The sequence below is a fragment of the Urtica dioica genome, chromosome 12 (genome assembly GCF_054948205.1).
Source record: "Urtica dioica subsp. dioica isolate 48M chromosome 12, U.dioica_male_clone48M_v1_H2, whole genome shotgun sequence".
NCBI lineage: Eukaryota > Viridiplantae > Streptophyta > Magnoliopsida > Rosales > Urticaceae > Urtica > Urtica dioica.
This window is the reverse complement of record NC_142767.1, coordinates 4351635-4374225: the sequence shown is the minus strand read 5'-3', so window position 1 is coordinate 4374225 and position 22591 is coordinate 4351635. Positions and strand designations below refer to the sequence as shown.

At 34.7% G+C, this 22591-nt stretch overlaps 1 protein-coding gene across 1 annotated transcript; it reads left to right on the top strand.

The window, feature by feature from the left end:
- Positions 1-435: 435 nt before the first annotated feature.
- On the top strand, positions 436-14909 carry LOC149378710 (protein ZINC INDUCED FACILITATOR-LIKE 1-like). Its single transcript, XM_089602407.1, has 17 exons — positions 436-646; positions 1081-1121; positions 4086-4146; positions 4236-4338; positions 4438-4540; positions 4761-4814; positions 4908-4970; positions 5092-5141; positions 5237-5312; positions 5582-5803; positions 7261-7348; positions 7446-7531; positions 7632-7739; positions 8258-8302; positions 8379-8467; positions 14470-14513; positions 14704-14909. Exons 1-17 carry the CDS (start codon positions 502-504, stop codon positions 14796-14798), a joined length of 1473 nt encoding a protein of 490 aa, XP_089458533.1. The 5' UTR covers positions 436-501; the 3' UTR covers positions 14799-14909.
- The last annotated feature ends 7682 nt before the right edge of the window (positions 14910-22591 follow it).

Here is a 22591-nt window from a genome sequence, read left to right as displayed (position 1 = left end):
TTTTAAAATCAGTGTTAAAAATAGTAAGCATGCATACGATCTACAAATATGCGAGATAGTTTTATTTATTTATTCTGAAATTTTCAAAATAATACACGTGGCCTCTCGGGTGTGCGTGTGTCCCATTAGTGGAACGTGTACTCATAAATGTTAGTCGAGAGAATATTATTAACAATAACTATTCAATTAGTAATATCTTTTAATCATTAAATAAGATTTTGAGATCTTACATGCATGCACTAATTTAAATGCAATCAACTAGAATTATGGATCTATCACATGATCCATCAAAACTGCATCTATGTTATTTTCTCTCTCGCTTTCTTTTTCTTTCCTTTTTCCCCCCTATTCAGTCAACAACCTAAAAAGTTATTAGTCTTAGCATATATATACCCATATATACCATTAATGTAAACAACTTGGTACAGGAAACGGAGAGAAAGGAGACAGAGGAAGAGAAGGAGAAAAAGAGTAATTTCCCAATCCTGAGAAGAAGAGAAGATGGAGAGCATAGAAGAGGCTCTGCTAAAAAAGGAGAGCTATTTCCCAGATTGCCCTGGATGTCAGGTCGAAAAAAAGAAGCGATCACAGCCTGGCCTTTCTTACTTAAACGTCTTTCGAATTTGGATCATCGTTCTTGTCAATGGTAACACACCTTAACATATATATATAACCAATCTTCTTCAGCGTATACATTATATAGGCCTGTGTGTGTGTCACTTAAGTATATGATGAACTTATGCAACTATAAATGTTTATTTTAGGGGGCTAGAACATAAAAGTTACATTATATGGTTATGGATGATATAGATTGGTTTTAACTCTACTGTAGGCTTGACGTATTTGGGTTATGGTATTATATTTGACTTTTATTTAGTTTCATTTTATTTATTTATTCGTTCAACCAAGTGAGATGTTCTTCGTCCTTCGTAGCAAGAAAATATAGTGTATACATGATAAATGTACCTATAAAAGTAAAAGGATATCAGATCATAGTGGTATTAAAATAAATCGTTTATATATATACACAGCTATGTTGTACGTACAGGCTGATTGGTTGACTTAACGTGTTCTTTGCAGCTCTGCCTATATCATCACTCTTTCCTTTCCTCTACTTTATGGTGGGTCTATTTTTTTTTTTTTTTTTTTAATTACTTGATCGAGCCACTTGAAACTATTTTAAATACACAATAGCTGAAGTATCATTTTTGTTAAATATTTAGTTATTCCCACATATTTAGGCCGTTTTTAAATTTACAATTTTCTTTTTATCGTGCTTTAATAATGATTTGTTTTTATAGAGTTAAATATTCGATATTTTTAATTTTTTAGGTTGACTTGTAATTAATTAAAGCTGTTAACTTTCAATTTTGACATATCACAATATTTAATTTGCAATTATTAATTCCAAATAACACATCTAGCATCTCCTTATTTTCGGCTACTTTTCCGTTTAGCGATTCTCATGCGTTTATTACTTAATCAATCAGAATATTTTTTTTTTTTTTTTTTTTTTTTTTTTAAATTTAAAAAAGGAAATTTTACATCCCAAATAATCCACAATTAAAAATAGTGGAAATAGTCGAAAATAACTGTTTTTCGTAACTTTTTTCAATAGTAGTCGCTGAACTAACTCATTTTCATAAATAACTATTTTGAATAACAGTTAATCAGATTTCAATAGTTATTGACCAAATTTCAATGACAGTTAATCATATTTCAATAACTATTAATCAAATTTCAATAATTTTTAATCAGGTTTCAAGAACAGTTAACCACATTTCAGTAATATTTTATCAGATTTCAATAATAGTTAATCATATTTCAATAGTTGTTGATCAGATTTCAATAATTGGTAATTAAATTTCTAAAACATGAGGATATTATTGTCCGAAAAAAGAGAAACCAATGTTTTGAAAATATGAGTGAAATATGAAAAGTGACGCATATTTTAGGTTAGTTATGAAATTTTCCCTAAAAACTATAATCGATACTGGTTTCTTCTTTTAAAAGGTGAAAATAGTCAAAAGTAACCGTTTTTTGTAATATTTTATTCAATATTAGCCGCCGAACCTTCTAATTTTCATAAATAACCGTTTTCAATAATAGCTAAAACCATATTTCAATATTTAATGACCAGAATTCAACAACAGTTAATCAGATTTTAATAGTTGTTGACCAGATTTCAATAATTGGTGATTAGATTTCAATAATTGTTGACTAAATTTATGAAACACGAGAGTATTTTTGTCCCAAAAAAGAGAGACATTACTAGTGAAATGTTTTAAAAATATTAGTGGAATATGAAATGTGACGCATGTTATTAGTTATGAAATTTTCCCATTTAAAAGTCCAATATTGTTTGTTTGTTAGTAAATGATTAATTTATATTAAGGATGTAATGATTATTCTATTTTGATTGTTATTTAATTTTTTATTTCGATAACGGGCTCCTCATAGGAATATATTGATTTAAATAAAAAAATTAAATTACAAAAATTAAGTTCAACGAAAAGTTTAAATTTCTTAAAAAAGAAGAAGAAAAGTAGAAAACAAAAACAATAAGAATGATACAACAAGACTAGAGGGTTACTCAGTTTTTATGGTAACAGAAACCACCACCTGTTGTCGATAACGTTTTAGGGGATATTGCCTTACTGAAATCCATGCCTAAAGAAAACAAACCATATCTCTGATCTATGGCTTAGATTTAAAGAATGGAATTAAAACCATTATGATAAAAGATCTAGAGGTACAAAACCTAAATTTATGTTTGGATTCTTGAAACATAAAAACTAGAGAAAACATTAAAAAAAAAAGCTCTATTGGAGACGCTCGATCGATGTTGGTGTGCATGACAGAGACGGGCTCGTAGTGGCGGGAATTACCACGACTCTGAACTTCGGACGATGACCGCAAATAGTCAAGAAACTTCATATGACGACAAACTTGACAGAAATCGACGAAAATACAAAGGAAAAAAAAAGAGAGAAACATCTCTCCCCTCAAGACAAGAGCACTCTAAGCAACTTTAATAGTGAAATAAACCCCACTTTGAGATCACTTGCCAACTAAGATTCTCAAGCTACACCCATATAAGTAAGAACATCCCTTAACGGTAAGTTACGACACTTCTTTGCTTAACTAGGTCCCACGTATCAACATTATTCAATAACAATCCAATAAACTTCGTTTAGGGCTACTAATTTTTTCTAGAGCTAATTAGCTCTAGAGCCAATTGGATCTACACAGCAAATGACTTAAATGTGAAACAATGACGGAGTTACTTGTTTCAATTTTATGTTATTTACTAGAAAGTTTTTTTGGACAACCATTAAAGTTGTTCTTGGTCGAGACTACTGGAATCTCAAACCTTAAGGATGGCGGAAACAATAAATTTTTTAAATCCTAATAATTTTTTTTTAGATAAAGAGAAAGCGGTTAGGAATTTTTTTAGAAGGGGGGAGAGAGAGGAAAAACTCTTTTTTTTATGTCTAAATTTTGTTTTGTCAAATTGGTTTTTATACTGAATTAGCATATTAGACGTTTCAAACTGCTTCTTTTTGCATGCACGTCGCTTTTACTTTAAAACTTTACAAATTATGTCGTTTCATTGCCCTTTTATATAATCCACCATCGTTTATTACCTTTTTCCAAAATGGTTACCCAACTACAGAAAATTTCAATTAACTACAAAATATCAATGTATTTAGTTATTTATGGATCGCAAAAATAAAAAACCATTGATTTTGATTTAACCACACTTGAAATATTTTTCAGCCACTAACCTAAAATTTTGGATAAAGGTTGGCATTGACTAACTTTGATTAGCTTAAAATTTATCTTTACTCCCCGGGAGGGAAGCTATCATTTGATGTGTCAATATTTAATCAATATTAGTTTCTTTTTTTCACTTCTATTTCGTCTTATTAAACATATTTAGCCTTCGCATATATATATATATATATATAAATATATATATATATATATATATATATATATATTATGCAACTAAACTGGATGTAAGATGTAAGATTTTAAGTGTTTTTTTCTCCAATATTATTTTCGTAATAAATATTTTTCAGGTAAGAGACTTTAAAATTGCCGAAAGAGAAGAAGATGTTGGATACTATGCTGGTTTTATAGGTGGGGTTATTAATTTCAGTAATTGCTTCTTCAACACATGTTTCTGATAATTATTTGAAAGACCTAACTCTACAAGTTTTTTTTTTCAGGCGCGTCGTTTATGTTTGGTAGAGTTTTTACGTCCATTTTTTGGGGAGTAATGGCCGATCGCTATGGTCGAAAACCAGTCATTATAATCGGCACTGTTTCAGTGTTAGTGTTTATACAATGTGTAACTTGTTCATAATTCTAATATTCATTTCAGGTCTATCCGAATGGAATTGAGTTAACAAATTGTGTCTCCTTTTTCAGGATTATTTTTAACACTCTGTTTGGCCTGAGTGTTAACTATTGGATGGCCATCACGACAAGATTTCTTCTGGGAATCATGAATGGTCTACTTGGAACAATTAAGGTGTAAGATAGTCTCTGATATATATATATATATATATATATATATATATATATATATATATATATATTTTTGTAGGACACTATAGGTATCTAGCAATTTAACTAAAAAAAAGTATCATCACATTCAAACTTAAGCTAACATACTCGAACAATTAGTCTAAGTACAAAGTAGATTACTTATTTATAGCTATTTAACAAATTATCGATTTATGAACAAACAGGCATATGTTGCGGAAATCTTGAACGAGGAACACCAGGCTATAGGAATGTCCACGGTGAGAATAAAATAATATAGATTAATTAGTACGGCATATTGTAAGGAAAACCACACATATTTTGAGTTATTCAAATGAAATCCGTATATTTAGGTCGGTACAGCATGGGCTGCAGGATTGATCATCGGTCCAGCTTTAGGAGGCTACTTTGCCCAGGTATTCACGTAGTACCAATTTCTTGTCATTTTCGGGAAATAATTAAATCAATTTGCCATTGATGGAATTTGTTATGTAAACTTAGAAATATATTATATATATTCTTCCTTCTTTCAATCAGCCATCAGAGAAGTACCCTAAAATATTTTCCCGCGATTCATTATTCGGAAGGTATGTTTTTGTTGGATTGATATATTGCCCTGTTCTTTGATAGATCGGCTTTTGTATATCGAATCATGATTGATCAACAAAATACTATTTTGCAGATTTCCATACTTCTTGCCTTGCTTTTGCATATGTTTCTTTGCAGTTGTAGCCTTGATAGTTTCATTTTCTCTTCCGGTACGTAACGCATTTATTCCATTCGCGTTCTTCCGATTAATAACACACAACCATTCTTTTTTATATACTTTGAAAAATTCTTTTTTTTTTTAAATTGTTGAGAAGGGTGTCAACGTAATTGAGATATTAACATATAACTATAAAAGTACTTGGCACATATTCTTTCAAAGCTTGACGAAATTCGATAATAAAAAAACGTGACCCTTACATATTTTTAGTATTTATTTTCAAGCTACAATTAACGGCGAATTCTACTTGAATTGGTTTAGGAGACACTGCACAGACATCATGGCAAGAGCAAATCGAATCAACAGAATGTTGATTCCTCGGACCCAATTGAAACTGTGTCAAATTGTTTGACCGATGGTCAAAGTAATAAAACTGCCAATCCGGATCAGATATCCGAGACAAGCTTACTTAGGAACTGGCCTTTCATGTCTTCTGTCATTGTTTATTGCATCTTCTCACTTCATGATATGGCCTTCAGTGAGGTACATAAATTTTTACACATTCTATTTCTATTTTATTTCCCTTGTGACCATTTCAAAAAAAAAAAAAAAAAAGAAAAAAGAAAGAAAAGAAAATCAACCATCATACATATCAATTTATATAGGCCACCCTAATTTAGCTGTCTGCGATATAGTTTCTTTAAAATTTTAGTTGAAAGTACCCGAAATACCGCATTTTATAAATTTATTTCAAGAAAATTTGGATTAATTAATAGTCTTAATTTTAAGCTTTTTCCTTGTTTATAGTTTTATTTGACATAGAGCATTGACAAAATGGAGTTGGATTTGCTTCAACCCAACTCCATCTCTCACTTTATTACGAAGTTAATGAATAGTGAAACTCCAAACAAATATGGAGCTTCACTATTTATTCCAATCCATTTTAGAGTTAGATTTTAATAATATAATTTTTTTCATCTAATTACAAATAACCACAATATTTGTTATATTTATGTATTTAATGTGTAGTTGTATTAATTTATCACAAATTATATATGAATTTATTTAAGTTTATTTGAATTTGATATAAAAATTAATTTTGGTATGTGATAGATGGCACCGTTTGACATAGCTTTGCTGTAAAAAAAATGTTTTTAGATTTTGCCTTAAAAAAACGGTTTTTCCAAAAGCTACGAAAATCTTGTTTTTCCATTTTCTTTCTATATTTTGCAAAAACAATTTTCAACTTTTACTAAAAGCTATTTTACCAAACACTTTAAAACGGTTGGGTTTTTAGAAAAAGCTAAAAGCATGCTTAATAAATTAAGCGAAACACAACCAATAATTACAATGAAATGCCATTATTAATATTGATCTTCATTGCAAACAAACTAGAAAATAAATAACATGACATATACATGTAAATTAAAAATTAGTTAGTATTTTTGTATAATGTTACTTTACAAATTGTGTACCAAGTATATACTTGTTGTAATGAGTGTTTATTATTTGTTTAAATATAACATTATTGGAAACAAAGTATATAAGTTAAATAAATATGGATTATAGTGTAATAAATAAAGTTGTAAAAATCAGTAAAATAATAGAGAAATGGAGAATATGTTTTTTTGTGTGTGTGTGTGTGTGTGTTAAAAATAGAGAATTGGGTTGGACCAGAAACTGTTTGATATGATAGAAACTGTATTTTGGATGCAACAAACTGGATTTTGGAATTTTGGGTTGAAGATGCTTTTATTATATTTTACTATTTACAGTTTTATTTTCTAAGTTGTTTACATTTTCATTTAAACTAATGGAAAAATCATCTTAACATTATAAAAAGACGAGGTATTCAAAGAATGATTTCAACTGTGAAATTTTATGACGTGTCTATTTTGAGTTAAGTTACGTAATTTTGGCAGTAAATGTGTCTATTTTTAGTTAGGTTACGTAAATATGAAATGTGAAATTTGATTTTCTTTCTTTCTTTATTTTTCTAGGTATTTTCATTATGGGCCGTGAGTCCGCGAATATTGGGCGGTTTAAGTTATACGACAGAATTAGTTGGTGAAGTTCTTGCTATAACAGGTGGTGATGAATTTTACAACTTCTTTCATAGTGTTTTATATTTTACATCGAAAGCTTGTCCAACACCTCATTTTTAACACATAACGGAATATTTCAGGGTTTTTTCTTCTTGCTTTCCAAATGATTCTATACCCAGCTCTTGAAAAGGCTTTTGGTACACTACAAGTGTATCGAATATCCGGGGTACTAATATCTTGATTTGCACAGCCCTTAACTATATATTATTGCTCTTTTCTCTGTTGATGGTTGGCAATAATATAATTTATTTTTTTTCCGAGTGCAGATATTAACCATACCTATAGTATCAAGTTTCCCGTACATCGCCTTTCTGTCCGGAACAACACTCTTCGTTGCATTTAGTGTTGCTTCTGTCGCTAAGACTTTCTTAGGTGTAAGTGTTTTTTTATTTTATATTTATTTTTAATCATTCTTAAGTGTAAGTGAAATCTACATTTGAAATTGTTTTAGCTAGGATCTTGCTCGACAAGAAGAACAAAACATAAGACAAAAAAAAAAGAGTAGAGAGAATGAGGGACAGTCATAGTAAAACGTACTCTATAATAAGAATAGTTGTTAGAAACGAATTTCATCGGGATTATTCCAAAGTATGACTAATTGGAAGATTATGTTTTCCATTGTCCATTGGTAAGGCTTTCATCCACTTTTATGAGTATATTTGTCATTAAAAATAATTTTTTCATGACATAATTGTCATTAAATGAAGTTTATCATGACACGTGTTGAAATAAAAATGGAATAAAGCCTTCCTAATTGATAATGAAAAAAAAGGTCTTACACAATTAGTCATATATATTTTAGAATCTATGTTTTCTTCTCCATAAATGCGGTTGGTTGCGTTTGAATTAGATATATGACTAACAAAAATAAGCATATCATTCATGTGATCAGGCCTCGTGTGTAACTAGTTTGCTCATCCTCCAAAACAAGGCTGTGGTAAAAATTTCTTCTTAGAATATGTATATTGAGTTTAAAATTAATCGGTAGCTAATATGTGTCTTAATGAGAACAGGCACAAGAACAACGTGGCGCCGCTAACGGACTCTCAATGACTCTAATGTCTATTTCTAGAACTATCGGTCCAGCTTTCGGTGGCGCTCTGTAAGTTCTTTGATGTATATTCAATATTTATTTTTACTTTCTTTCTTAATAGTAACATAACAAGAAAAAGAAAAGAAAAGAAAAAAATGATTTGATATGATTTACTTTTTGAAGAAATTGTTTGAACACTACAACAAATAATATAGTAGGTTCAGCCGTGATATTTGACGTGACCCTAGTCCAGAATGTCGGGCTAAAACAACTTGAGCCGCGACGTTTGTCGTGGCTGTAGTCTCGTCGCTGTTAGAAAACAACCATGATTAGTTGTGGCTATGCTACACATCCACGAAAATGTAGTCGCGACTACGTGATGCCTCCTCTTAGGAGGTGAGAATACATAGAGCCACAACCTCAATTAAAATTAGAGATAGGAAAATTAGATAATTACTTCAAAATGATAACATAATTATTAAATATCTAACATTTGAAACCATTCATTGAATATCTCAATTAATTTTTAATTTTCATATGATTGTGCTGTTATTAAACTCAAAACGACTAAGAAAAAAATTAAATATATTTGTATACTATTAAACCAAATAAAGGTCTAAACAATAAGGGAAAACTTTATAAATGAGGTACTTTAGGAATAATAATAATTAAGCACTACGAGAATATGGAATAGAATGCATTGATTTCTCATTGATTGTGCCATGAATATATATAGGCATATTTACAACTGATTATGCAAAATAATAGGAACTAATTAACGCAATAAAAGCTAATAACAAACTGAGCGTAATATACAAACTGATATAGCAAACTAATAGGAAACTAAGTCAGTGCGAGTAAATATCGTTCAACACCCCCCTCAAGTTGGAGCTGGTGGAGAGATATCGAGAACGCCCAACTTGTGTAGTAAACAGTTGAGCGTTTGGGCTCCGAGTGGCTTGGTGAAGATGTCGGCGAGCTGGTCGAACGAGCGTAGATAAGATGGTGAGATGAGTCCAGATAGTATTTTTTCACGAACGAAATGATAGTCGATCTCGATGTGTTTTGTTCGTTCATGAAACACGGGGTTCTCAGAAATGTGTATTGCAGCTTTATTGTCGCAATGAATAGTGATCGGGTGAGTTTGGGGAAATCCAAGTTCCGACATGAGAGAGTGGAACCACTGAAGTTCAGATGTAAGGGCAGCGAGAGCACGATACTCAGCCTCAGCGGAAGAACGTGGAACTGTTGGTTGTTTCTTAGTCTTCCAAGAAACAGGGCTTGATCCGAGCATCGTGAGATAACCAGTGGTGGAACGACGAGTATTAGGACATCCTGCCCAATCAGAGTCTGAATACCCAACGAGAGAAAGGGTACTAGAGGCAGGAAGAAGAATTCCATAGCCTACTGTACCTTTTAAGTAGCGGAGCACACGGTGTGCTGCGTCTAGATGAACCGAGTATGGTTGTTGCATAAATTGGCTGAGTGTATTGACGGCAAATTGAATGTCAGGACGAGTGACAGCCAAATATAAGAGACGACCAATGAGACGTCGGAAGATGGATGGGTCAGGAAGAGGAGTTCCATCAGTGGGGCGAAGTTTGAGATTTTGTTCCATCGGGAATAAAGATGGACGAGAACCAATCTGCCCGGAGTCAGTGAGAATGTCTAGTGTATACTTTCGTTGACATAGAAATATACCCTTCTTCGAACGTGAAACTTCGATACCAAGAAAATATCGGAGACGACCAAGGTCCTTAATTGAGAAGGACGAAGCTAAAATGGATTTTGTTTTATTGATGAAGACATCATTGTTTCCTGTGACAATTATATCGTCAACATAGACGAGAACGAAAACAGAGATTTTGCCACGAATATAGGTAAAGAGACTGTAATCAGAAGTTGATTGACGAAAACATTGAGTAATGAGGGTTGAAGAAAGTTTAGAGAACCATTGGCGAGATGCTTGTTTAAGGCCGTAAATTGATTTATGCAGTTTACATACTCGAGTATCACCTGTATCAGAAAGACTGGGTGGTAGTTTCATGAAAACTTCTTCATCCAAATCGCCTTGTAGGAAGGCATTATTCACATCAAGTTGATGGAGAGGCCAATTTTGGATTGATGCAATAGAGAGAAGAACGCGAACAGTGACTAATTTTGCGACGAGAGCAAAAGTATCATGATAGTCGATACCTTCAATTTGAGTATATCCTTTAGCGCATAGACGAGCTTTATGGCGTTCGATCGAGCCATCGGGATTAAATTTGAGTTTAAATACCCATTTGCATCCAATCGCGGTCGTGCCGGATGGTAAAATCAGAGTGACCATGTGTTGTTGGTGTGGAGAGCACGGAGTTCAGCGGTCATAGCATCACGCCATGCCGTAGATTTGATTGCTTGAGAGTAAGTTTGAGGTTCAGAATGAAGAAGAATATTCGTGACAAAGGCACGATGAGATATACTCATGTGGCCAAATGATAGGTAATCTTGAAGAGGAAATTGAGTAGATGGTGTAGAAGAGACATTACAAATATAGTCACGTAGGTGTGGTGGGGGTTGGCGAACACGACGCGGGTGGACATATTGAGATGATGGACACAAAGCGTGAGTTGAGAAATTAATGATCGAGGGATCAACAACTTTGTTGTTGGTCGGAGTAGAAGTTGATTCAGAAGGTCTTGAATCAGATTCAGAAAATGTCAAAGAATCATCGTTATCATTGATGTGAGTGATTTTGAGATCAGTAGGAAGATTGGTTTATGAGATGTCACGATAAGGAAATGTGGTTTCATGAAAAATAACATCTCGTGAAACATGGATGCGATGAGTGGATGGGTCGTAAATACGATACCCTTTTGTCCATATGGATAGCCAATGAAGATGTATGGCTTAGCTCGTGCATCAAACTTATGTTGAATATGCATGTTTTTGGCAAAACACAAGCAATCAAAAACACGTAGAGAAGAGTAAGATGGAATTTTTCCAATGAGAACTTCATGTGGACTTTTAAAATTGAGCAGCGGTGTAGGCATTTTGTTAATGAGATAGGCTGCGGTGAGAACACACTCGCCCCAAAATGATAAGGGAATGTGTGCTTGAAAACGTAATACGCGAGCTACTTTGAGAAGATGACGATGTTTACGCTCCACCACCCTATTTTGTTGAGGGGTATAGGTGCAAGTGCGTTGGTGAACGATACCTTGAGTGTGAAACCAACTTTGAAATTTGTTGGAGAGAAATTCACTACCATTATCAGATCGAATAGTTTGAATTCGTGGAATAAAAGGTCCTCCATTGCCTGTATTGATTTGGGAAATAGAGGATTGAAACTGACGTTGTATTTGATTCGTGAACTGGATGAACATATCAAAAGTTTGTGATTTTTGTTTTAATAAGTACACCCAAGTACAATGTGAATAGTCGTCGACGATGGTGAGAAAGAAACGTGACCCATTTTTAGAACAAACGGAAAAAGGTCCCCAAATATCGACATGTAGCAATTAAAAACATTTCGAGGAACGAGTAACACTTAATGGAAATGAATTTCTTGATTGTTTTGCTCGAGGGCAAACATCGCAAATAAAATTCTTATTAGCAACAATATTTGGAAAATGCTTAACAAGAAATTGAAAACGAGAATTACAAGGATGTCCGAGGCGTGAGTGGCAAAGATCAAATTTATTGGATTGCGAAAAATGAAAAAAACAGAATTTATTAAATAAGAGACATCCAAGTCGTAGAGCTCTTGTTGCACATTACCCCGACCAATCGTCGTGTTCATCGATCGGTCCTGAAATAAACACGATGTGGAAGAAAATGTTACATCACAATTATGTTGACGTGTTACTTGAGAAATGGACAACAAGTTGAATTGAAAATATGGAATGAAGAACACATCTTTGAGAATGAGTGACGATGTACACTGGACAGTACCGATGTGAGTCACCGATGAATATGATCCATCAGGTAATTGTACATAAATATTTTTACTTATAGGAATATAATAGGAAAATAATGATAGAGATGTGCAAATGTGATTAGATGCACCAGTGTCAATTATCCAACAAGGAGATGTACAAAAAAGTGACGTACCTGCTAAATTTGCCGAAGCATCACCGGACGTGTCTTTGGCCAAAAGCGATAGCAAACGGTTGTATTGGTCGACTGTGAAGGAGGTCGCAGGTTGGACTGAGTTTCCGGTGGATGGCCCCGAGGATTTTCCAGGTAGTCTCGAGTTGCTTCGTCGCTGGTCTTTGTCGGGGAAGTCATGGAGCTGGTAGCATGTCACTTGAGTGTGGCCATGTCGGTTGCAATGGTCACAAAACGGGCGTTGACGTTTCCCGTATGGCCTGTTGTGTGGATATGATTGCTTGGAAGCATGGAGGGCAGCGGAATCGGTAGAGATGATGGAGCGATGATTGATTTCTTGCTGCTTCTCCTCCTGGCGGACTAAGGAGTAGATTCATTGGACGGAGGGGAATGGCTCCATCAACAGGATTTGGCTCCGAACAACAGAGTAGTTGTCAGTGAGTCCCTGCAGGAACTCCATGGCTCGGTCCTAGTTCTGTTGCTCGACGAGCCATTTTACGTTGCCACAAATGCACGGAGGCATCGAGACAATGCTGGACAGTTCATCCCAAAGAGATTTCAGTTGGGTAAAATAGAGAGAAACAGTTTTACCATCTTGCTTGAGCACGGTGATGGAATGCTTGAGCTCATAGATCTTCGGGGCATTTGACTACGAGAATCGTTCTTTGAGGTCGATCCAAATCTGACTAGCCGTCTCAGCATATAGGATGCTAGGTCGAATCTCGGGAGAGACAGAGTTGAGTATCCAGCTGCTCACGAGATCGTTGCAGCGTCCCCAATTGACAGCGGCGTTCGCGTCGGTTGGCTTGGGCGATGAGCCATCGACAAAGCTGAATTTGCTTTTGGCTCGCAACGCCATGGTAATAGCTCGGCTCCATGAACCATAGTTGTCTCCGGCGAGGATGGGAGTGACGAGGACAGTGGATGGACTGTCAGAGTGATGAATAGCATAGAGACCAGATTGATCCGGAGACGGAACAGCGGCGGTGGTTTCGCTGGACATATTTGCGTCTGTGATGGTTGCTTCGCTAGACATGTTTGACTGAGATATTGAAGAACAAAAAAAAAAGCAGATATCAGATCAAGTGATCGTGAAATGATGATAATATATTTTCTGGTGAAAGAAAAATATATGAACGTAAATTATAAAGATAATAGCACTGATATGAAACTTATATCAGGAAATAGCATTGACAATATTTGCTAATCGTGACTACTGATATTCTGATGACAATGAATGCAATGAATGCAAATAAAGTAATGAAATATGCAATGAATGACAATGATATTTGACTTTGATAATCAAAACAAAGAGAAGGGAAAATAAAACGCTGAATGCAAGAGGAAGAAAGAGATGATATTGCGCTCTGATACCATAATAATTAAGCACTACGAGAATATGGAATAGATTGCATTGATTTCTCATTGATTGTGCCATGAATATATATAGGCATATTTACAACTGATTATGCAAAATAATAGGAACTAATTAACGCAATAAAAGCTAATAACAAACTGAGCGTAATATACAAACTGATATAGCAAACTAATAGGAAACTAAGTCAGTGCGAGTAAATATCGTTCAACAAATAAGAATGAGTAGTGAGATATTCTCTAAAAAAAATTAAAACAAGCTAGCTCCGGTATTTTTCACTGAATTTATAGCTCAAGTATTAAATACTAAAATTATATTATGACGATTGTGCATTTTCTTATTTTGAGCTATTTTTTAATCATTAGATAATTATACTAGAATTTTAATGTAGAATATGCCACAAAGCTCTCCATTTATTAGTCCGGACATCTTAGTCCTTTTATTTTTTATTTTTTTTATATAACATATATCAACGTCTAAAATTAGTAAATTAGATGTGTCACCACCAAACGAGGTTTTAATGTGGTCTGATTAAGCTTTATTAGCGAAACAATCAAATCATCGGACATGGTTATTTTTTTCTTCCTCTTAATTATGTTGACAGGCTCTCTTGGGCTGAAAATCGTCAAGATGCCTCATTCCTCCCAGGTACTTCGTATAAGCTTAATTTATTTATACAGGAAGAGTTACAATGAAGAGTAAAATGACAATCCATATATTAGCTACTTATTACAACTAATAATTCTTTAACATGGTCTAATTAATAGCATATGTTCATGTATCATGGAGATTTTTTTCCCGCGTCTTGCCAACGGCCATATATTTACTTTAAATGCAGGTACTCATATGGTTTTCTTCATCATAAACGTCATAATGGCAATCGGAGTATTGACGACATTCAAGCCATTCTTGTTAACTAGACCACTAACATAAACATTATGGATTTATACAAATGAAGTATTTAGCGGTTAAAATATGGCAATATTAATAATTTGTTATTATATGTCTTAGATGCGTTCATATATTACCAGAATAATACTAGAAAAAGACATTTTATCTCGAAAAATTTCTCTCATAGTTTGCACTGGTTCTTCTGATTTAATTCACTTAATGCATGAAAATAAATTCTTTATAGTATAATTAAAAAAAATTCTTATTTCACAAAAACTTGATACATGAAACCCAAGCAATGTGCATAAGAATATAAAGCAATAGGCAACATTTGTACACACTTCTTGTACCTCATGTGCTGGGCTCAAGGCCCTTCCACTGCGCATCGCTCCTCAGCCATGCGCAGCGCTGGGCTAGTCCCAGCGCTCGCGAACACTAGGCCAAACGCAACGGTTTCCTTTCCTCGCCCTAGGGAGAAGCGCGCCTCTAGGTGCACGACTCATGCACCACGCGGGAGGGCTTCACATAATTTCTGGGCGTGAGCCCAACCCAATCCCTCGACCGGGCTTTACGCCGGTCGTACACGCTTGCCCTAGTGAAAGACTAGGCCATGGCCCTGTGGCTATTTGTGATCCCGCAGACGTGCGAGATCACGCCTCTTGCGCACGTCACGCCGGGCTGAAAAAACCCGAACTCCTTGTGTTTCCTTTTTGACGTAGAACGCACGAGTTTCATCTCCTATGATCGATCTCGACCTATTCATCGCGAAGTTGTTTCCTTTGATTGAAATCCGGCCTATTCTTTGAGGTCTAGCTTGTGTCAAGATCTTCATTCTTCGATTACAATAATAAATGCTTTGCAAAACTAAATAACAAAAAATATTATACCCTTTGAATTTTTGGTTTAATGAAATTCTAATTATTACAATCCATCAAACTACGAGCCATGCATATCATTTCACTTGGACAAAAAAGGTTTTTAGATGCGATAAATTTTGCATCCAAAAGACCCATCCAAAATCCATTTAGATATGACATTGGATGCGACTTTTGTCATATCCAAATACTCCGCATCTAAAGGTTCTGGATACGGCATTAATTCAAGATGGCAGGTTTTAGCGAATTTAGATGGAACATGTCGCATCTAATTGGTAGTAAAAATAGTAGTTCAGATGTCGCTCTATAATATAGCGACATCAATTCCTTTAGTAATATTTGTTTGTTGTTGTTGTTATTGTTTTTTTTTTTTTTTTTTTTTTTTTATTTTTTTTATTGTTGTCACTTAAAGCGACGTCAAATTCTCCATTCCAAATTAGAATTTAGGGCATTAATTACATATCCATCCGCTTTATCAACAAAACAAATCAACGGAACAACATAAATAGAAAATTATAAACGACATATATGCAAGGAAAATAAAATAAAAAAAACGTACTGTAACGTCTCAGAGAGCTTTTAATAATATTATTACACCGTGAGACGCCAAAAAATCAAGTAGCAAGTCTAATACATCCCCTTGTCTACGTTACACTACAACTAGATAAAAACAACCTTCATACTGCACAATTAAAGAGCGAAAACAGAGTAATTGATAAATATAACATCGCCAAAATCAAACCAGAACCTCGTAGGCCTATTTCCTTGTGATATTCTAACAAACAGATTTTGGCAGCCAACATATATATAGTTTCATTCGTCTATACCTTGCCTTTAACCTTCCAGATGCCTCCGTTCTAGATTTCATTGTAGGGGAACGGGTCCAAGAGAAGCTCTTCACCTAAACACCATCAATAACGGAGAAGTTGTGTCAAACAATAACCCCTTCTAAATATAACATGAAACCATGAATCAGAAAGCAAATACAACCCCAGGCAACAAATACACACACACACACACACACACACACACACACAAACTTACTAAAATACACACATATACACACTCACGCATACTCACACACACACACACACACACACACACACACACACACTCACTCACATACACACCCACTTGCACACACAAATACATACACGCAAATACACATACACACACACACACACCACTCACACATACACAAATTTATCAAACATTTTAGCAACAAAATATTAGTTAATTATATTTTGTGTGATGTTTTAGAGTACAATAGAAACTCGGGGAACTCTTAAAAGGCCAATAAACTGAATACAATTTACTGAGAAGAAAAATTAATGAAATGCAGTTTGGCTACACACATCTCATACGATCATCATATATGACCGAAGTTTGACAATCAGAGAAAATTAGTGTAGCAAAAGCTTACCTTTGTAATCTTCAAGATTAAAGATGGCAGATAAATCTGCTTTTTGTGCCTGAACCAGCAATGAAACAGAATGTTCTCCGGAACATAATATTATAAGGGAGCTCGAGTAAACTAGTCAATCAAAAACATAAAATTTTCAAAATAGTTAATATTTAGTTTATTTTGCGAAATAGCCAATAAATCACATTAACCAACTTGATCAGATAAAAATACCCTTCATTAAAATGAAGGGTTACCAAATATAAATAATTAACAAAAATAAAATAAATAAATAGAGAAAATTATAATAAATAATTATTCCATTAATAGATTAAAATTTTTTTTTAACAGTATTATTAGATCTTCATCGCCGAGTCAACTTGACATCCGTCTCGAGCCGCCGATTCTCCGACTAGAGTCACATAGCCTCCCTCGCTTTCAACACAAATTAAATAAACACAAATAAACCAAAATTAATACGAATAAACAGAAATAAACAAAAATTATATATAACGATATTAACACAAATAAACCTTTAAATTAATACGAATAAACTGATATAAACATAAATAGACAGAGAGTAAAATATAAAGTTGATCCAAAAATTTCTAAAACATTAACATGAATCAACCCGATAAATATAAATACACACACATTAACAAAAAAAATTCAACCTAAGAACTAGAGGTTTCGAGGGTCAACGGAATTCAGAGACACCAACTTGATGATCCATGAGTTGATAACCAAATTCATAAACCTTTTCTTAGTTCGGAGACGTTGAAGCAGCAGCGAAGGCCGAGAATTTCTTCGATCACGTTCCTTGCCCTCTTGATATCACCAACGATGATGGGGTTGAGATCGAGGCGTTGGTTGTTCGCGTAAGAGTAGATCTACCACCCGAGCTCCAACACGCCCGACTAGGCGTACGCGAATAATATGCAGAGGATCATAGCCTCGTTTTGTTTTGCGTTCTCGCTCGCCCTCACGGTTCGGAAGATCTCCATCGCGCTCTTGGTATCCCCGCTGTCAACGGATCATGTGGAACGATAGAGGCGTAGGATTGCGTCGTCGACCGCCTCCGCTGATCTGCATCAAATTGAGATATATATATATATATATATATATATATATATATATATATATATATATATTAATGTCTGATCTGGTCCAATTTGGGTCCGATCCACAATTTAAGGTTTAATAACAATATCAATATCAATCAAGAATTGATTTTTCATTTAATAATTTTTTATTTCAAAAATTTAAATAAAAGGGTATAATTGGTAATAAATATGGAGATTGACACTAATAATACAAAATGGATGTCACTTACCAAATATAGCCAAAAGCCTCAAATTTTACACAACTAGTACTCAGCCTAGTGAGCAAAGACAAGTATAAAACACTATTTTTTTCTTAGCCACATTCTTTTTCAAAATGTCTCACGCACTCTATCTCTTCATCTTCTCTCTCTCTCTCTCTCTCTCTCTCTCTCTCTCTCTCTCTCTCTCTCTCTCTTTGGTCAGCAAAACCAAACCAGAAACCCTCACTCCCTTTCTCTCTCACTCTCACTCGATCGCTAAAATCCCCCATTCTCTTTCTCTCAACTTCTTCTCACGCCATCCTTCTCTTCATCGTCAATCTATCCTCTATCTATCTCTCTCTTTCTCTCGGCAAAAAAAAAAAAACAATAAACCCAAATCTCCGTCTCTCCCTCGGTCGCTAAAGTCCCTCACCCTCTTTCTCTCAACTTTGCGATTTCGAGTCTATTCTCAACAAAACCAGAAAAACCCTAAAACAAAGCATTACTAGGGAGTCAAAATCCAAACCAACCAACCAACGCTGAGCCAGTCGTCTCTCAATAGAAAGAAAGCAGAGCCCAATCGTCTTCTCGAGCGGAGACAAAGAAAGAAACCCGATACTCTAGCGGTGGACTCGGATGACAACGCGTTCATGGTCGCGCCCAAACAGAGAAACAAAGACAAAGGAAGTCAGTTGAGGACACAATGCCAAGCTCGATTGCCAAAAAGGTAGGTATCACATTTTCTTTCTTGCTTCATATTCCTTCTACTCGATTTTAGGAATGTGAAAGTTAGGGCTTGGTTTTTCTTTATTCCGAATTGGGAAATATGAACTGAAGCTTGATTATTTTGATCTGATGATGATTGGGATGCCTTGGTTTGTTTTGTATTTGACCCGACAGAAAAAAGGCCGATACTTCGGGCGTCGCGACGGACTCGAATGATGACGCGTTCGTGGTTAAGCCCAATTTGAGAAGCCTAAAAAAGGAAAAAGGGCCTTGGAGACAACGTCAACCCCAATTTCCATAAAGGTAGGTGTCACAAATGCATTTGGTGGAAAAAGAGCAAGAAATTGTTTGTGCATGTAGAGATTAGGTTTTTTAGGATTTTATTCGGTGTGTTCAGTTAGATGGACGAATTCATGTATTTTTCGTTGATTTCGTGACTATTGTTTCGTAAAGTTGTTTTGTTGTTGAATTTATGCTGTTATGAGCATAGAACAAATAATAAATCCTCTTTGGCATATAGAAAAAAGAGTTCATTTTTACCACATAACTAGGCCCCTTTTTTTTCCTCATTGAAGCTAATAAAAGCTATGGGATTATTGTGATTATTGTTGGAATTGATCTAGGGTTAAAGAAAAAGTTTAACTCTTCGGTAAGCGGCATAATTTTAAAAATTTTCTTTTCACAAGTAAAACGTTTTTACTAACCTAGACAAAGAGCAAACACATGTAAATAAAAACTATTATGAGCATAAATAATTTACTAACCTTTTTAGAAGCTTGAACGTTGATGAGCCTTCGGAAGGTTGAAAACGTTCGTCTCCCTCGCAGCACGTCTCTCTTCTTTTCTCGGGAACTCGAGCAACCACGAAAGTTTCTATCACATGAATAACTCGAGAAAGAAAGGAATTAGTGTGTGGGCACTTTTAAACACGACGACTCGAGAACAAGTCTCAAAGTCGAAGAGCTAAAACGCTAGGTCAAATGTGGACCTAGGTGCCAAAACAAAAACGAAAAAATAACTAGAGAGAGAGGAGAAATCGGCCACAAGGTCTAGAGAGAGAGTCTCTCAATCTCTAACTTATGTGGGGTATTTATAGGAGGAGGATTACCTTCAAAATGTAGTTTCCTCTTTACTATAGAATATCACATATTCATGAGTAAATCTTATTTCCTATTTTTTCCCCTTGCTTTGCACGTCCAACCTTGTCCAACAATGCCTTGCATTTGTTTCCTCATTTAGTTTCTCTCTTGGTTGGCCGAATTCCTCATCGCTTCTAGAAGCAAATTTGTTTCCTCTTTTTTCTTTTGGCAAGTATCTTCATACATTAATGCACAAAATAAACTCTCTTTCACATTAAGGGCTGCACGAATTTTATCTCACATTTCATTGGGTTGAACGGCCAAAAAGCCTTCTAGAAAGGCTTTCTAGGTTTTTCTTTAATTGTTCATGACAACATAAGAAAAACCCATTAAGAATTTTCAAGTAAAATTCTATGAAATGAAATTAATTCACAAGGCCCAATGAACATATCATGGCCGAGTGTTATTAGTCATCATATGACCATGTCAAAAAAAATTATTGACATTCATTTCATGCCATGTCCAAAAAGACAAAATTACCCTTTTGACAATTTTCGTAAAACTTGTCTCGTTCTTGTTTTGACTTACCTTCTAGTTTAACTATTCATACTCGATATGATTTGTGATAGTGACCTCATGGATCCAAATGAACAAAGCTTGAGCTAAACACTTGGACTCAAAAGTTCACAAACATTTTCCAAGTTTAGCTTAATGTCAACTGACTCTACTAAAGAGTTGACACTGAAAATCTCTCGGTTCAAATGAATTTATTTTCTACTCAAGAATTCAACCAAATTATGACGAGCGGATCCGCTGAATATTATCTATGTTTACCCTTCATGAATATCATCAGCTAGTCGGGATTTACAAAATTACCATTTTACCCTTCTAGTTGTTATTTCTTCAACTCCTTTGTCGCTTGTGAATAAGTCAGAAACAATGTATTGACGAGGAGCTAACAAGTCACATTGTTTCATCCAAAAGAGTCTAGACTCAATTTGGACACTGACCAGTTCATTTATTCACATTCCAAGGGATAAAGCATGAGGTGATATACATTCCATTTCAGCAATCTTGTACATGAATTCCATATCTATGAGAACTTCACAAAGTTACTCATGACATTCTCACAACTTAGTACTTCACCAATAGGCGCTGTTCAGAATCACATAGCGAGTCTGAACTCTGACTTTCTCAAATGAGAATACGTAAGCTGTGAAATGGCATGTCTCATTTCAGGATTAAGGTAAGCACGATGCAATTCATACGTAGTGACTTCGAGACATAAGAGGTTAAATGGTTTGTTCTTATTTTGTCTCTAGAAGTGCACTGGTCAATTCAGTACCTTCAGAAGATACCTAGAAGAACTATAGAGTCTCCAACTCTTGATGATCCATAACCAGACATCATAGATTCTCCTAACAATTGTACTGAGGTCAATAGTCCTTTGACCCTTTGATTGCGAATATATCATTTTAAGCAAATTACGAAGAGTTTGTTCATGCAAATCTACATTTGTCTCTTCGTAAATTGTTAAGTTTGTTTATGGACTAAAAACTAATGTTTATCATAAAGCTTAACAGACAAGGAAGAATGAATGAACGTTTTAACTTTTTATTAATGAATAAGCAATTACAAGCAAGAGTCTTCATAAGACTATATTACATCAAATGTACATAATAAAGATTACAACTCTTCTTGTGGGCACCATTGACAACAATTATGTATGTATATATGTTTGTTGGTGTTTTAAACATGAAATTCTTCTTCCAAGCTTTAAGAATTTGATGATGAACATGTCTCAAACTCATGACTATGAATATATTGATAAAAAACAAAAATTGGGAATGATAAGTTTGTTGATTGGTTATTTTTGAGCATTTTCTTTGCTCTAAGTTCGTGGATGTGAGGATTGAGATGGACGAATAGTGGATTTTGGTCACAAAGTTGTTGATTTTGTGACAAATACTTAACCACTTCGTGACTGATGTGTCACGACATCCACGAGTTCATGACACATCGGTCACAAAATCAACGAGTTCGTGAGCGTTATGTCACGAAATCAATCAGTTCGTGTCACAAGAGTTATGTAATTGACTTATATACTCATTTTGTTGACTTACTTACCATTGTTCTACTTATTACGTGATTGACTTATATTTGTAGGGGTGGAAAATGTGTGTATCCGAAGGAATCGTAGAAGGTTTCGGGTTCAACTTTCACGGGGCATCAGACACTTTCCTAGCTTTGTTACGCGACCGCAACACCCAAGACCTAAGCCCTATTTTCCCAATCCTTATTTGGGCAGTTTGTGGGGCAACCAAAAATAATCCGATCATCGGCGATCATAAGCTATTTGGTGTTGAGGACCGAGAGCTTCGATGGAGAATCGAAAGATGGACTCTTGATCGAGAAAGACTTCTAGGAGATCACATTCGTCAAAGTCGTTG

Coding starts and splice junctions, on each gene's coding strand:
- LOC149378710 (XM_089602407.1), top strand. CDS start 502: ATGGAGAGCATAGAAGAGGCTCTGCTAAAAAAGGAGAGCTATTTCCCA. Junction 4,541..4,760: donor GTCTACTTGGAACAATTAAG/GTGTAAGATAGT, acceptor ATGAACAAACAG/GCATATGTTGCGGAAATCTT. Junction 7,349..7,445: donor TGAAGTTCTTGCTATAACAG/GTGGTGATGAAT, acceptor GGAATATTTCAG/GGTTTTTTCTTCTTGCTTTC.